General features: G+C 38.7%; 1 protein-coding gene across 1 annotated transcript in view; it reads right to left on the bottom strand.

Moving 5' to 3' along the window:
• Nucleotides 1-6: 6 nt before the first annotated feature.
• FAM163B (family with sequence similarity 163 member B) overlaps nt 7-18,321 on the bottom strand; it is a 121,051-nt gene continuing 102,736 nt past the window's right edge. Inside the window, exons 2-3 of the mRNA XM_072430013.1 lie at nt 8,157-8,272; nt 7-7,247 (exon numbers count right to left, since the gene is read on the bottom strand). Of these exons, the coding sequence (XP_072286114.1) occupies nt 6,864-7,247; nt 8,157-8,249 (477 nt within the window). The 5' untranslated portion in view covers nt 8,250-8,272 and the 3' untranslated portion in view covers nt 7-6,863. The remainder of the gene's footprint in view (nt 7,248-8,156; nt 8,273-18,321) is intronic.

Here is an 18,321-nt window from a genome sequence, read left to right as displayed (position 1 = left end):
TATATTTAACATGCATTCGGTGTATAAGACGCACCCACTTTTCCCCCCCAGTTTTGGGGAAGAAAAAGTGCGTCTTATAGTCCGAAAAATACGGTAAATTATTTTCTTTGCATTTGTTAAAGGACACAGAAAAGATCTTAGGTGTGAACCACCACACTGCTGTCTGCAGGAGAAGAATACTAGGTGCAAAGCTCAGAAGATAAATCTCAGAGGGGCTCCCTCTGCTGGATACCCCTATTCTTGCTAAAGACATTTTCTTCATTAATAACAAGCAGCTAGTAGGAAAACTATACTTCAACATCAGTAACAGCTAACATACTTAAAAGGTAGTATTGTGTCCATCAATCAATGCACAAAAATTTTTTTCAGGAGCACAAAAAAAGACTAAATGGCTGCTTTACAAATGTGAAGGACTGAACCAACTCTGCATAGCAAGGTCTCAGTGACCACTAGAATGACTAAAATGATTTCAGTCTCAATTCTTAAACAAAGGCAAAGCAAGGGCAAGATCTGAGAGATGGAATTGCCTAAATTAAAGTATAAAGATCCTCTGTGGCTAGGTTTGGGTAGCAAAGGACACCAAACAGATTTATTAATGGGCAACACAAAACACCCACCACCTTTACAAGTGATGAGATCCATGGCAGGAACCCATCTGCAGAAGCCTAATAATTTCCCGGTCATGCTAGCCAGAGAAATAACAAGAAAAACATGAATCCACCCAAGGTTGTTAGGATGCAAGGAGGAGGACCTGAAGTTGGTAACATCCTTGTAGTCATGTGGTGAAGGAAAAGTGGCTGCCATGCACCACTTCCTTACACACTTCAGGCCCTGGCACACATACCTGTCCCTAATCGAAACTGACCAGTCTTAAGTGCCACCACCAAGTAAATCTCAGAGAACTGTATTTGATCAGAAACTGCATGCAGTGGACAGTCTTAAGACACAAGAACCTTAAATATCCAGCTTGTCACCCAGCCAGAAGTTGATTGAAGAACCACAACACTAAATGTAATATAAAAAATTTTTATGTTGCAAGAGGACAAAAAATATGAGGAAAAATAATCAAAGCAGAAAAACCGAGCACCAACTTCTGAAAATATAGCTAGTTGTTCAGATCTAGGGGATGTGTGCTTTAATGAACAGAAGTTGGCCTTAGAAACCTTTGCTGAGGAAAACATGGGTTGCCGACTTTTCTTTTTCTAAATGCTATTTGCTTGTGTACTTTTTGTTGCCTACCTAGTAAACAAATGTAAAAAAGGCCTTTTTCTGAGTTTTCTGATATGTATTTATTCCAAACCTAATTGCCAAGAAACAAACATTTTTAGAAAGAAAGAAAATCAATAGTATGGTGCCTACTGTTCTCAGAAACTAATTATTTTAGGCAATCTGTGCATTCTAGCCATGGTCTTCTTTCCTGAAGATATAATGCAATTATACCGGCATAGAAAATAAAGCCACTCCCCTTAATACAACAAAAAAATGACTTACAGAAAGACCAAAAGATTTGAATATATAACCTAAAATAGAAGTTTCAATAAAATACAGAAGGAAGTTACAAAGAACAATTAATGCAATTAGGCGCTGCATACAGGCAGGCACAAGTGAGCATGCTAAAAGTATTGTTTTTTTATTCAATAATATATGGCCTTGATATTCTCTCCACCTACCATAAAATATATGAAAGATTGGACTGTGTTTGTGGTGGAGTGCCAAACAGATGATTAAAACATTTAAACATTTTTTTTAGATTCCAATACTATTATTGCTTAGTTTGCTAAGATTGTGACTTTGCTGCTGGAAAATAGGCTAAGCCAGCACAAACCTGTCTATCCACCACAGCTGAAATGAAAATGGTAATTGTGTCAGGGTTTGTGCCTACTAGACCTAAGCCACATACAGACCTGCAATTTTTGTCGTTTGAAGGGATCTTTCATGATCCTTTCTAACGATAAAAGACTGAAAGATGCATGAACAAGTGCTGTATATTCAGCACCATTCTGCTCTATAGAGAGAGGAAGGGGAGAACGAGCAGCACCCTGCTGCGCACTCTCCCCCTTCACTTCCATTATGATTGTTCGTACACACGCCAGATTCTCGTCCGATATCACCCTGAGACGATTATCGGGCGAGAACCGTTGGACGTGTGTACATAGCTTTAGACTGAGACTTCTGTTTTAAAACTTCTGATTTTTGTGGGTCTGGGAAAGAAACAAAGAAACCCAATGCTTCTACACAGGGGACCAATGACACCTTGGAGGGGACCAGTGGCAAAAGATTTACCATGTCTCTCTCAGCCAATGTACTGAAAGTTTTCTCCCTGACTCAAACAACTTTCAAGCATGATGCACATACCATGAAGGGAAATTTTCAGATCATCTGTCAGAACTGCAACTGTTTACTTTTTAGATGAATGCTGTCTATGCATGCTTGAATTTTTGGTGAAAATCAGCATGCTAATGAACCCTGATGGACATCCGGACTCTCTGTTATCAAGTGTGCCAAGTGCAGCAGCATTCAGCTAAATGCAGCACAGAATAAGTTTGCTGAATGAACCAATGTCTCTGAGTATGGCCAACTGAATTTACAGGGATTAATGTTGCATTCTGGCCTTGCCTGCAGCTCCCTGTGTGGGAATTACATTATCTTGACCCAGCCTTTTAAGATAGACGAGAATCAAAACCAGGAAGGGGTGATAGAAAATGGCAGCGCCTGTGATGGTATGGGAACCTGTGAGTGTGCTTTAAAAATTGCAAATCAGCCAGGTAAGGTTACTATATTACCAAAGAAATAGCACCGGTTTTTTCTGCAATAAAGGACCTGCTTGATGGCAATTTGTTTGAAAAAAAAGGGTTTAGTCACACTTTAAGGTAATTTGGAAAGGTAATTTCTTAAGTACTCAGTCACCTGTATGTATCACTGTCTGCTCTCAATATATAACATGCTACATTATATATAACTGTGGTAATTGTGAACTGTACAAAAACAGGAATGAGAAACCGCAAACTGAAAAGAAGAAGCTTTAAAAACTGCAATGCTGACTATCATACAAACAAGTACAAATTATGCAAAAAAGTAAAAAACGGAGACGCTTTTTTTTCCGAAATAAGACGTGCAGGCAATCTTACCAGTCAAAAGGGAAAGGACAGGCTGCCTTGTTATGGACCTTGATTATGTTAATTGTCTCAAATGATTGGACAGGCTGTGTATTCATAAATGTAAAGTGTCAGTAACAACAGTGATTTCTAGTGAATTGATGTCTCTATTCTCACAAATTGGAGGCATCATGATGTCAGTGGGCACACGTGAACAGGCTGTACTCTAATAAATTATGAAAATTATGAAGCGTCTTGGTAATTTACTGGAGTCGAGGATAGTCTTCTATGAAGCATCTTAGTGATGTCCCTGATCTCTACTAAATAGATATGTTGTGTGTTTATGAATGTAAAATGCCACTGATGTGACTTTTGTCATGGAAATGAATTGTCTCATTTACGGATCACCAGTGATTCAGAAGGCTATGCTCCTATGAACATGTAGTTCATCAGTAATGTTATGGTCTCATAGTATAATAATTCATTGAGTCTGCATTATTTTAAATAATATTAGCTCAGTAATATTAGTGATCAGTAGTGATTCTCAAAATTATAAAAACTAAAATCAATTGTTTGAAAGAACAGCAGCAGGTGTCTTCATTTGAAACATAAAACACCTTTTGGAATTCCAATAGTCTAATATTATTTATATTTTATTATTCACTCTATTTCATGCTGCTATAAGCCCTGATAAATGGGGCTTGATTAGCCCCCAAAACACATTGGGTGCTGTTTTTGTGACTTTTTATATGGAAAATAAATGCAGCTACTGGACCTGAGCAAGTGTGACGCCCGCTCTCTGGAAACAATACATTTAAGATTTGAGCCACAGAGACCCCTGGTGGTCAGGCCAGGCATCAGAAATGCCACATTTTTATGATTACTGGTTCAGATCTAGTAATGGACAGCTGTTTTAGTCCACCATTTATCAGCTTGTTTCCTTTGACAAGTTGCAGCATACAGTCTTGCACAAACAAACAGGCACATTTTATACTACCTAATTAAATTTAAAGGGAAATACATTAGGACAGAGCTTAAATGCCAGGTCTCATTACTCATTTTTAAGGAGACATTACCCAATGCTCATAAATAACAAATGTCTGCACGGCAAAGTCTTCTGCTTAATATGAGGCCATGTATTGCTTAGTAGTGATTGCACTGTTTGTACTGATAATATAGGCACCTGAGGTATTACTTGAATAATGTTCACACCAATCCATCTTTTTTATACAGCTGCCTCTGGTGTATAAAGGCAGAAAAATGTAAATTGTAAGCAGAAGCTGTATACAGAATCACTAAATTGTATTGCTAGTTCCATGCACAACTACAAAAGTAGATCCTTAAGAGACAAATAATGATGTACCAAACACAACTGATACTGTTTTTTTTTTTTTTTTTTTTTTTTTTTCTTTCTTTTTTTTTTTGTTTTTGTTTTTTAAGTTTATATCTTCTGTCAGTCTTTTATTACTGTCTCTGTCCCCACTGTTTATATTCCTCCTCACTTATAAAGGTCAATTAAACCCTGAAAAGAAAATGAGTTCCATTCCCTGCCATGTGCCACAGAAAAAGCCTAGAAATAGAGATTTCCCTTAGAGATACCCAAATAAAATAATAAACAATAAATCAACAAGGTCACATCTACCAGTATTTGGTGGAGTGTCTCACTAAGGGCACCAAGTGTTCTCTGTCAATGCACATCAGGGGTTATTAGATACTGGGCTAGGCTGTGACACACCAAGCACAAGTTTAACCAGGACCGAGACTGTCTCATCGTCAGTGACTCTGTCTCTACTTTTGAAGAAGTTATTTAGCAGCTTAAGATTTTTTTTGTCCTGGGCAATCCAGTGTTTGAACCTCTACATGTACTACAATTTCACCATCTGAACAATATTTTACAATGATCCTACACTTTTAATAAAAAGAAACATCCATCAATAGGTATTTAAAAATTTTTACAGCCACAACATTGTAATAAAGCATAAATGTAAGTAATGTTAGATATATAGATAGGTATGTTTTCACTTTGCTAGGTTACACTTCATCTTTTTCATATAAAACATTCCGATAAATATGCTTTAAAAGTTGCATTTTGGAACACTTTGGGACACTTATGGCTATGACAGTTCAGAGCAAACAGTTGATTTACTTATTCTATCGCACACACATATTTGATATTAGGAATAAATAGCTGGGATTTGAACAATATACTTTTTCAATTGCATGATGGGAATGGACAAAACAACATTGCACAAGCTCTTTTAAAAGCTTACAGTTCTGAAAACTGTGTAAAAAAGTTCAGTCAGAGTGACATATGGGGAACTTTCTTTCTGCAAAATATGTTTAAGGTGTTTTTCCTGTAACTACACTACTGGTGTATATATTGGAAAGGGTTTGTAACGGGTGCATGGTGGCTGCAATCATGTCCTGCATTGCACTCTATGGTATGAATCCTACCATTTGCAAGGAGTTTCATGCTCCCTCAATACATGTGCAGTGCAGTTCTTTCCACAATCCAAAAACATACTGGCTCGTTAAGCTTGGTAATTTACCAATTAATATATAAAAATAAAAGTGTGTAAATGTTGTAGAGGCATTGGAATGCACATTGGAGTGCAAGCGCGTTGGGTGGCTGAATGATGTAAATGGATCAGTGCTTTCTCTACTGCACAGTGCAAAATATCAGAGCTATGTAATAATATTACAGTGAATGCAATGGAGACAGTATGGGTGACTGTGATGCAGTAGTATGTGACTGTGGTGGGGACATTACAGTGTAAGCTTTCCTAGTACACAGTAAGATGTAGATGGTTCTTTACATCACTGTGGAATAAAGCAGAGCAATATACATATATAAAAACAACAGTGTGAGAATGTTGTTGAGGCATTAAGAGCATAAGCTTCTTGGTGTAGAGAATGATATGAAGAGTTTTTCTTAACTGCACTGTGGAATATGCCGGAGCTAAATAATAATAACAGTGCATGAGATTACAGTGTAAGCCTAATATTTTCATTATTCCCTGCACAAAATAGCATGTTTGCTTGAAGTTTTCATGCTTAGAGGATTTATTATTGAGTCCAAAATTTCTATAGCCACCGTTAGTTTGATAAGCCATGTTCTAATTGATATGGGTATTCAATTACCCTTTTCCCAGCAAATAAAATATATTTTCTCTCTCCCAAACCATTGCATAAATTTACAGTCAACATTTCAGTCACAAAGTCCTCCCTTTGTTCATATCAAAAGCAAACATTATTACAGAGCCCCTGTTATAAATTCAAAAGTCCTTTGCAGAACATGAAGCCTTTCAATATTTTAAGCTTTCCAAAAAAGAAAAATCTACTACAATCTTGAAATTGCACTAAAATTTTAACTTAGCTTGTCACAGTTTAAATTCCCCACTTATAAATATTTTGTTTTTTTGCTTGACATTAAAGTGACAAATGTTTATATCTACTATATCATATTCAAATACATTCATAGTTTAAAACACTTTGTCATTCATGAAAAAGCTCAAATGACATTAGGAGTGGGAAAAACAAGCATTTAGTCAAAAAAGTCTTTAAAAAATAAATGTGTGCTTTTTTTTCTCTTTTTGCACAACACGGTTGCACGAAGGAAGAACGTTTTTTTTTCTGCAAAAAAAAGGGCATCTGTTTTACAAAAGTGTGGAGGAATGTTAGAAAGAAGTGTTGGCCAATGGCTAGTATTACACACAGGGTAGGGTTGAAATGCTAACGTCACATTGAATCCAAGTGCCACAATGACCTTCAGACATCAGTACTGATACTGCGGCTGCGGGAAAAGGCCTCCCTCATGGCAGAGAGGCGGTTGGGATTAAGTACCTGCAAATTGCTCAAGTTAACTGGTAGTTCAATCTCTTCCTGGCTGATGGTCTTATAGGTGATGCGATCACCTCCATTTCGGACCTCCTCCGGCGGGTGCAGGAGAAAGGCAGGTGGCTCATTGTGTGAACAGCCTTGGCATACACTTCGGCAGTGCTGTTGCTTCTTGTTGTAGGGTGAGGCGTAGAGAGAGGGGCCATTGGCCAGGACTACGTTTCGGTTGCAGTGCACCGGTGGGAAGCGAGAATGAACAGCAAAATCTGGCTCTTCCTCATCCTCTTCCGAGTCCTCCTTCTTGCAGCAGTAATACTGATGGAAGCAAACAGAAGACACGAGAATTACACTATTTTCTTTGCTGTGAGACTCTTATGTCATAATATATCTGAACATATCTCAATCAGCTAAATACATTCCAAGTGCATAAAAACAAAATATGTACAAAGCATCTGAATAGAAAAGCCTGTGCCCTGCCTGCAGTTACAGTTGGACTACTGTTCTCTGTGTGCAATGACCTATAGCTCTACAATCAACAAAGCCCATGCTTCCCAAAGATTGGAAAGCTCCGGCTTTGACTCAACAGGGGGTATGTCAAACGTTTACAAAGTGGCCACTGCTTCTCCACAAATAGCAAGGATCATACCCTACCTTCTACTAAGTCTGTGGATGCTTTAGTTAGAAATTACATTTTAAGGCATTTAACACTTTTTTTTTCTATTGCACTTGAAATGTATTTAGTTGATTTGAAGGTTCAGTTGGTTCAGTTTATTATTTCTAATTCAAATCAACAATATATGAGTGACTTCCTTTGTGCTGTAAAAACCATAATATATTGGCTTCAGCCCAAATGCATTTAAAGATTATATGACCTTCTACATTTCTGAGATATTAATCATAGAAATGACTTCACTTATGATGTTTTGTCTCATATATATTTTACATATATACTTTTAACAAATTTTAGGGTATTCAAGCTAACAATACTACCAATAAAAAAGTTTGCAATGCTGCCTTTTTTAATTGAAAATAAGCAGAGTGAAGCAACAGCAGCCTTTTACTTCTGCACTGGACTAAAGCTCAACCCCAACAACCATGGATTTCAGGCACATTTGTCAGGGCAAGGCTAATTAGTAATTATTAATATAAATAAATAATAAAATTAAAAAAAATGTTTAGTGGCGTTTACCATGACTGAAGGACCAGCTTGGTGCAATATCTTACCTGTAGTCTGCAGTAGCAGAGAACGGCTATAATACAGAGAAGGATGACAGTTGCTAATATACCACCGGTGATGACCACAGTCCCGGCTGTCATTCGATCGTCTCTCCATTAACCACCTAAATAAAAAAAAATGGAACAGGCCCTTAATACACTGCAGCAACTCCATAAATATAAGAAAAAAACTATTTATATAGCTATGATACACAGCTCTGGTCATCACACTCTACTACAGACAAAGCACCTGGTCCTCCAGATCCATCATTTTAGTTAGTGATCTATATACTGTAAGCTTGCTTTAGGAGATCGCTCATAGCAACAGGCTTGCAGCAGTTTATTAAGGCAGCACACAGTTTTCATCAAAACAAAGTTCAGGCTCCTGCCTGGGTACTTTATTGTGGCACAAGGATGAAAGTTTACACAATGTAAAAACTAGAAAACAAATATTAGCCTGGCTGGGATGGGCCACTAACTATCTCTTGGGAAGCCACTGAGCTCCCTAAATAGGGCACCTGGTTTTTTTCAAGTTCCAGGTAAAGACCCGGACATTGACTGGGAGGCCAAAAATTCTTGCAAACTCCTGGCCGGCTCCAGGACCCTTAACACTGGCTTTCCATAGAAGCCATCTGTCTGGCAGAACTAAAACACAGTTTCCTGGAGCCCTTATTAGACAAAATAGCCTGTGTGTTATATACACCCCATCTAAGACATTCCCAGCCAAGCCATGGGACACTGATTTATTAAGAGGACGTACACACATTGGCCATTTTATTGGCTATACTGTTCAACTGTTAGTTAACAGAAATTTCTAATCAGCTAATCACATCACAACAGAATTTTAAGGCATTTAGGCATGTAGACATGACATCAAGACAACCTGCTGATGACCTGATGAAGTTAAGGGTGACCTGCTGGAGTGTCAGAATTGGTAGAAAAGGGTTTTTAAGTGACTTTGAACATGGAAATTCACATTGGCTTACCGAAATTAGAAAATAGATAACTGGAAAAATGTCACCTGATCTGATGAGTCTTGATTTCTACTGTGACATTGCTTTTTAGTCAACATGAAAGTATGTATCCAACAAGTAAGGTTGGTGGCGTATTGGTGTGGGGGATATTTTATTTGTACATCTTAGACTCCTTAGTACAGATTAAGCATCGTTTAAAAGCCACAGTCAGCCTAGTGTTGTCACTGACCACGTCTGTTCCTTTATACCCGCGATGTACCCACTTTGATGGTTACTTCCAGCAGGACAACTAAGGTCACAAGGGTCGAATCTTCTCAAACTGATTTATTTGCTGTACCCAAATGGCCTTCACAGTCACCAGAGAATATAGTCAAAATACCTAAAAAACATTTTCAGCAGTTTGTTGAATCTTTGCCACAAATAATATTTGCAGTTCTGAAAATAAAAGGGGGTCCAACCTGTTGCTTGAAAGGTGTACCTAATAAAATGCCTGGTGAGTATATAATTACCAGTTGTATTTAATTTCGGTTATACTTCATCTATTAACTCATTAATTACTTAAGCTATTGATTTAATAAAGCTGACGACTGTGTAAATTATAAGCAATTATAAAGCATAAAACAACCTGGAATAAAGCCGTAGTTAGGTAAAGTGCTGATACATAATGGTATAAGTAAAACAATACCTACAATAGGTACAATAATACCTGTTAAAATTGCTAATGTCACAAAAGACCTAGGCTTTTAGCTCTACTATACAAGATAATTAGTGTAGGGGTTTAAAGTGAATGATCATCCCTTCCCTTAACCACTAAAAAATAATACCCCAAACCTAGTTATTGCAGGTATTTTGGAGAATGTGAACCTTCCCTTCTATTTTTGGAAGGCTCAGTTATGAGGCAGGTCTGTGTCTGGAAATCTGTTTAATTTCCATAAGACTGCAAGATTAAAAAAGATGAATCTCTGGCCTTTATCAATATTCTACAGGCATGAGTAATAATTGTAACAATTTATCAATCATGTGCTGGAGCACAAGATTAATGAACCAGCTTTTCTGATTCCAGAAAATCTCTCAACAGAGGAACAAAACATTGACAGGAAAGCCATGTTCCCAGCCCTAAACAAGCTCATTCCACCAGAGAAACAAACATACAATGTTTTGAATGAAATGCTTTAACCTGAAGCCATTCTGTCTCTTGTATAAGTGATGGGAATACAAGAAAATGCTCTTTACAAGTATCATGCCTTTCCTAGACTGCCAAGATGACATATATCCCCAGGAAACATTTAGCAGTTGTTTAATGGTATTTGTTACACTGAAAATATAATAGCTACCAGAAAAAAGTGTACAGATCAAAACTTTTGCCTTAATTTGATGTTGACATTTTTTTCTGACAAGTACTGAAGAGACTTTCAGGCACATTTTCAGTGCAGGGTTAGCATTAGCAGCCCCCATATTATTCTCACAAAATTTTGTTTATAGGCTCTCCATCTTCTCACTACCACTCCCTGTTCACCCATTGAGGTGGGCCTAATCCCTGTGCAAGCTGGCACAGCTGTTTCAGTCTGTAACAGTGCTAACACAAGGTTTGTGACCTCTCACCTCTTTTATGTGATAGTGTTAACATCTAGTGATAGAACAAGTCAAGACAACCTATCCCGAGGGGTAGAGAGAAGGGTACATTCCCTTCTATATTTAAAACTGTAAAGTCTCTAAGCGTTTCCGCAAATGAATAGGACAGAAAATTGCACCAAAAAATGAGTGGGTGGGAAAACACTTACAAGAGAACCTGTCATGTTGGTCTGAATAAGCAAATTGATGGATTCCCTTTAAGAAAATCAATCACCTCTCCCCAATCAATTGTAGGGAAAGACTGAGGTCAGACTATATTTATTGTGAAATTGGTTCAAAATTATTCATATGTAATTGTTGCATTGTCCTATTTATCAAAGGATATTCCCAATAGGATACTTTGTATTATATGAACAGCCTGACTTGTGGCAAATTTCTCAGATATTGCATACTCCTAAGTATATTTTAGGTTTGCTATCATTAGTTAGACTACAATCATGAGAAAAATCATCTTTCATTTCTAAGGTTTTGTGTATCAAGACATGAAAAAATAACATGAATACAAACATACCAGGTCGCTAGCACATTGGTGGGTCACTCTTTCCCTTCGGCGTCCAACCAAAGCATTACTGAATCTACAACCAGAAGTATACAATAAAGCCCAATTAAGGCTACTGACTTACCTATTCACTGCAGCCCAGATAGAGATAGCAAAGGCCTGGTGATCGTCCACCCTACCACAGCACAGTCAAACAAAAATGACTTGGTTTATAGTGAATGAAAAAATGCGGGCTATTCTCACTGATACAATGACTACAATGGTTCCAGGGAATGTGTCACCAGTGATTAAGTATTATATGCCTATGGCATAAGACCAGTCATACCTTACTCTACAAGTTGTTTGCTTTCCTTTTCTTTTGAGACAAGCAATAATGTCAGGAATCACCCAATTGTGGCCAGAGTGACCTGAATGTTGTACACCTTAATAAAAACTTATTGAAACCAAAAAAAAAACAATCTGGTACTTAGTAGGTCTTTGCACACCTATGCACACCTTTAGCACTTCATAGGAATTACAATGGTAAGTAGAAGCCAGCTCCTGATAATTTAATGTACTTGATTTATTGATCATTAGAAAGTGTGACCATCTCTATAAAAAATGATAATCTTAGAGAATTTGGGAAGAGTTTTAAGGTAATTTCCAAACAATTTCAAGTTTATTATGCTACAGTGGGAAAGATTATTCACAAATGAAAAACATTCAAGACAGTTGCCAATGTCCCCAGAAGTAGATGTCCCAGCAAATTTACCCCAAAGTCAGACAGACTCAGAAATGCTTATAGAAATTGGAAAAATGCAACAGCTACAATTCAGATACTAAAGGCCTCAGCTAGCACGTGAAATGTTAAAGTTCATCAATGTACAATTAGAAAAAGACAGAACAAATATGGCTTGTTTAGGAGGGTTTTCAGGAAAAAGCTCAAGACTTCTGGAACAATATCCTTTGGGTATGTTTGGCAAAAACCAATCACAGCATATGAGTACAAACATCTTATACTAACTGTCAAGCACAATGGAAGAAGGGTGATAATTTAGGCTTCTTTTGCAGTCACAGGTCCTGGGTATCTTGCAGTTTTTAAGTGGGCCATATACTTCTCTGTATATCAAAGGTTTCCAGAGTTAAATTTGAGGCTATCTGTGTGACTTATCCAAAATTGGGTCATGTAACTAGGATTTGGACAGACTGTAACACTTACAATTTAGGGCTACTGAGCAAACAGATTATCCTTGCAGTGTTGTCACCTTGTGATAGGTACCACTTTTCAGCAGTTTACTAACTGATTTTGTACAGAGTAAACAGTCAGATATCAAACTCAAATTGATGACTTTCATATATTAAAGATCTGCAGCAGAGGGTCAAAGCTTGGATGGAGCCAAGAACGGACTCAGGATAGTGTAGCTTCTGCTTCGGCCTGAATTTTTGGCATCTTCAAGGGTGATCCACACATGAAAATGGGTAAACAGAAAAAACTATGGAGAACAGGTGCTGTATAGGCCAAAGGATAGTGGGATAAGGTGGTGAGAACACCGCTGCTGCAGTATCTTACCCCGGCGACTCCGGACCTTATATGGCAGGAAAAGTTGGCGCCACCATCTTGAACCCTGCGCCAAGCAGAGCACTTAGCTGACATGTAACCATCAAAGCCAGCCAGCATCTCAACCCCTATTAATTGAAGGTACAGGTGGCTCCAGAGTGCTGTGCATCCCAGCATACAGACCTGGAATTTCAGCAAACAGCGCAGATTCTCGGCGGTGATGACCTACCTCACTCAGCTGTCTGAGAATTCTAATCCTTACACTCCCCCAGCAACAGACCCACACAGTTGCCTATACAGTGTACCTCAATTTCTGAGACAGACGCTATGGAGAAGACAGTGCAGTAGCGACTTGTAGAGACTTGTAGAGCTATGTAGCCTGGCAGATAAAGTTGACACGGTAGATGTTGATTTACAATACACTAAAACCAGGGTCACCAGAGTCAGAGGCCTACCTGAAGCAACTCAACCCGCTGATTTACAAACCATGGTCCAAGACTTTTTTTATTAACATACTTTTTTGCCCAACTACTAAAGCAATTAAACTGGACTGGGTATGTAGAGCTCAGGGACCCCCAGGTACGCTTTGCAGACCATAGGACGTCATATGTACTGTGCATGTTGTTCCAGGGCCAATTTCACAAATTCCTTTGCTGTATCGGAAGCTAATCTTGCAGGGGGAAGCTAGGCAGCTTGGTGGATAAGTGTCCTCTAGACACTCCTACGCTTTTACTGTACTCAGGTTATGTATTTTAATTTTTGTCTTCTTTTGTGTACTATGCAACACTTCAACAGCATACGCCCTACTAGTTACTCAACTCACAGCACCCCAGAATGCAGGCCTGGTAATAATGAGATGTTCCTAATATGCAATAATCAGTGGGTCCAAAAAAGTCTCCCCAGAGACCCTTGCCCAGCAGTTGTTTTGACCGGTGGAATATTTTTTCCTGTTTGGTCTATGGGTGCTGGGGAGGTCCTAGTTTGAGTTATCTTGGATAACTTTAAATTTCAGGTCCTTTGTGTCTCCTTCTCCTGTTTGTGCCTCACTGTTCTCTACCACTTTTATCTACACTTTCTTTTCTTTACTACTTCTTCCTACAGATTGGGTCTGGGCCGATGCCTCCGGAAGTATGACCGACATAACTGGGCCTCCTCTAGTGTATAATCTTTGTTTATACTCTCTAAATGTTGACAAACTGGCTTAGATATTGTTTATTGGATGTTAAAGGTCTAAATTCCTATGCAAAACGTAAACTCTTCTTGCAGGACTTGAGAAGACATTGGACAGATATTGCCTTTTTGCACACCTTTATCAGGGTGGTAATTTAATGTCCCCAAGCGATACTACCACAGACATATCTAGCCCTGGGTACCTCAAAAAAAAAACATGCCGAGGGGAGGGGGGTGGTTAGCCATACTCATCTATGCCCATACTTCATTTGCCCTGTCTAAGTCGGTTATTGACCCAGAAGACCATTCTCTTATCCTCAAAGGATGGTTGGGAACAAGGGAAATGTTATTCTGCAATATTCATGTTTCTAATTCCTTCCAACTTGCCTTTATAGAATATGTCCTTACTCAACCAACATCCCTATCCCACACCTACCTGCTGGCAGGTGATTTCAATCTGCCACACACCCCCTTGCTTGATCGACTTTTCACTGACCCGGTTATACATCCTGGGCATCAGCTGGTTTTCGTAAGCTATTGCCTAAATTCTATCTGTTTGTTGTATGACGTCTCTTCCACCCATCAGTTAAGCAATATACCTTTTACTCATCAGTGCATAAAACACACAACAGGATTGGCTACACACCCATGCTGAGGGCAACCTCGGCTTTGCATGTGTGGCCAATTAGTTGATCAGACAATGCTCCCATTTCACTAACAGCGGTCTGTGTCTATTTCCAAGAGAATTTCCAAGCCCATTCCGTTGTGAAGATCTCCACCCTTTGGGCAGTACATAGGGCAGTCATTAGGGGACCGTGAAAATTTAAATCGACTAAACAAACTTTAGCGCACACAGCTCATACTTACCCTGCAAAATCTTTTAAAAAATCAGAAATGCATTCTGCTCACACCATGCAGATAGTGCACCAAGTCATAGACACCCTCCACCAACTGAAACAATTTGACCTAAAGAAGGTTGAACGATCTCTTTTATTCATACACAAAAAATACTATGACAAAGGGATTAAATCTCTACTTGCACAACAGGTCCAGGAACAAACATCCAAATTAGCCTCTATGGTGCAGCACAATCAGGTGGATATAGGTGGAATCCAATATAACCCAGAGGTCAAAGCCAAATTTTTTTGTATTATTCCAACTTGTGTACCATGGTATATGACTCCCGAGCTGTATTCTTATCTATATACTCGTATCCCTGAATACCTTGACAACTGCTCTCTTCCTATTTTGGCGCTGAGGAAGCCCTTATTAAAATAATCTCAGGGGAGAAACTACTAGCTATTATATCCTATCTTCCTTTACATAAGGGACCGGGTCCAGATGGTTTTTCATATAATTATTATAAAACCTATGCTGGTTCCTCATATGGCTAACCTTTTTTACAGATTTCTGGAGGGGTCCCCAGTCCCCAGCTCAATTTTTATATTTTGGTGTTTCCCAAACCAGGTAAAGATCCTCAAAACCCAGCCAGCTACCACCCAATAGCACTACTCAACACAGATTTATACATTTTTACCAGATTCTTGGCCACTTGACTAGTAAACTATTTGCCTAAGATAATATCCAAAGATCAGGTTGGGTTCATTGCAGCGTGCCAAGCAGGCAACAATACGAGATGCACTAATTGAATTATCAAGGTGCTCAATAAATTAGACACTGGGGTGGTGATTCTAAGCCTCAATGCCTTTAACTGGCTCAGTTGGCCCTTTATGATGCAGACGTTAGGAGGGTGGGAATTTAGGGTCCATTCTTAAATGCAATAACAGCCTAATACATTTATCCCAAGCCAGAAGTTAAACTCACTCATTCCAATTCTCTGTCATTTGTGATCCGAAACGGTACCAGACAAGGCTGTCTGCATTCCCTGCTATTGTTTGCTCTGTGTATAGAACCCCTCATGGCTACCATTCAACAACACCCTGACATTACCGAAGTACCTATTTAAACCAAATGTTTTACTATACCACTCTACGCAGACCAAGTACCCCAAACTTACCCTCCTATAACTTTACCCAATCTGCACAAGGTACTGGATGAGTATGGCGCTCTGGGTATAAAATCTACCCTACCAAAATAGAGGCACTTCCTAAAAAATTACTGACTGTTCTTATCCAGCAACTTCAATCACAGTACCTATAATTTTGGAAAACTGATTCACTCAAATGTCTGGGAAATCACTTGACATCGACCTACCATACCCTTTACAAAAGTAACTATATTCAAGTTTTCAGAGAAATCTCAGCTCTACTCGCAGGATGGAAGTCCATCTTGATCTCCTTCTTAGGACGCATAGCCCTGATCAAGATGACTATCCTGCCTAAACTCCTCTATCTTTTTGTTACCCTACCAGTGCCCATGCCACACACGGCGCTTAAATGGCTGCAAGCCTGAGTGATTTACTATAAAAGATATCAGCTGCCCAAGAGTGTTTTGTGCACACATCGTAGTGAAAGCCTTGGGTGTCAATATTGTCCTCAAATATTGTTATGACACACATTTCTGCTTATTATCATCTTGGTACACATTGCAGTAATTTAACTATTGGACTGAAAAGGTACAGTACAGTTACTATGAGCATTTGGTTACAATGTATATATAAACATTCACTGGCATCCATAGCATCTTTACTCTCTCTACCTCTTTCATATTTACTCCAGAGATCTGGAACAGCACTAGCTCACCAATGGCACAATGGCTCATTCTTTCATTTTGGACAGATAGTTAACCCCTGCACACAGAGACTTCTGTCATTAATCGAGATCAAGCAGAAGTTTAAAGCCCTGTGCATCTCATTTTAAAGCTACCTGAAGATTAGGCACTATGCCCAGACCTTAAATAAAGACCTTGTGTTTCCTGCTCTAACCTCCTTTGAGAGATTTTGTGCAGGAGGACCCTTTTAGAGGGGTTGATATCCAGTATTTTACCAGGTCTTACAAACTGAATTGGTCACCCCTACAACCAAACATAGCTCTATGCATTGGATTTTTCCTACCACAAGCAACATTTGTTGGTGATACAACTCTGAGGTTGGTACTTTGCATTACATCTTCTGGTCATGTCTGTGTTTATTCCCCTACTGGCGAGCCATCAACAACCTTCTTGGGGGAGTGTTGAGGGTTCCCACTGCCCCAGATCTGCTGACCCACTTACTTGGTTTACCGATCCATGAGCTTCTCAAACCTAGCAAGCAATTGGTTGCTTATACATTAACAGGGGCAAGATGCCTCATTGCTAGAAATTGGTCCCCTCTAACTGTTCAGGTATATCAAAGACTGAAAAATAAATCTACATATAAGTTAAGGATTTTATTAATGTAATCAGTTGGCACCACTTTGAAGTCCATATGTGTATAATTGACTATTTAAAAGCAGACTGAATCGCACGTTGCCATTGCTCATCTGTAAAAATTTGTTCCATTCAGTCTCCCATTTTGTAATATAAGACAATTTAACAAAAACTTGTTTATCCTGAAGAGCTTGATAAATAATTGGGATACCTCGCGCAATAGGATGGGAACCAGAGAAAACCCCCCCTATCTGAGAATGGGTATACAACGATAGGTTGTATGGGCTGGAATGCAAATCTTGGAGTGTGAAGAGATTTACTTGTTTCCAATGTTCTATGGCTAGATCGGGAATAAGATGTGCATATACATCTATGGGGATCTGCAGTTCCAAAGAAGCCGTATCAGTTTGAAACTTAGAACTTACTGTAGCCCAAACAGAAAAAGCTGCTTTAAATATGGATTTATCTCTTGGAGCAACCAAAGGGTCTAATAATTTAGCTATAAATAAAACTGCCAGGTTTTTCTTGTTTCAAAAAGAGTTTTCCATAGTGTTCCAGATTTTATCAGGGGAGTTAGGGAAAAAATATTGCACCGCCTTGTAGTAGTTTTTTGAATCCGGGAGGCCGGATATCATGGCCGCAGATTCAACTCTAGCAGTGCCATAAGACCTAACATATTTTCTTAACAATCCCTGTAAGGATCTGAAGTAAATTTTGGGTATCACCACCAGCAAGGTCCTAAAAAAAATACAGAATTTTTTGGCAAAAGTAACATTTTAAAGACTGCCACTCTGCCTACCCATGACACTTCCTGCTTAGACAAATTCAATAGATCTTCTCCTAACTGGGTACTAAGTGACATATAATTCTTTTCAAAAATCCAATTGGTAGGGTATGTTAGGGTTATTCCCAAGTAGGGAATCTCATTTGTGGCCCAATGAAAATTAAAATTTGTACGCAACATTTGGAAAGTTGTACAGTTTGCTATAATAGTCACAAAACTCAGCTGCACTACGATTAAAAAGTTTTACTTTCATCCTAGCCTTAAATACGAAA

Source organism: Pyxicephalus adspersus, chromosome Z (genome assembly GCF_032062135.1).
Source record: "Pyxicephalus adspersus chromosome Z, UCB_Pads_2.0, whole genome shotgun sequence".
Classification (NCBI taxonomy): domain Eukaryota; kingdom Metazoa; phylum Chordata; class Amphibia; order Anura; family Pyxicephalidae; genus Pyxicephalus; species Pyxicephalus adspersus.
This window is presented reverse-complemented; position numbering and strand designations above follow the sequence as displayed.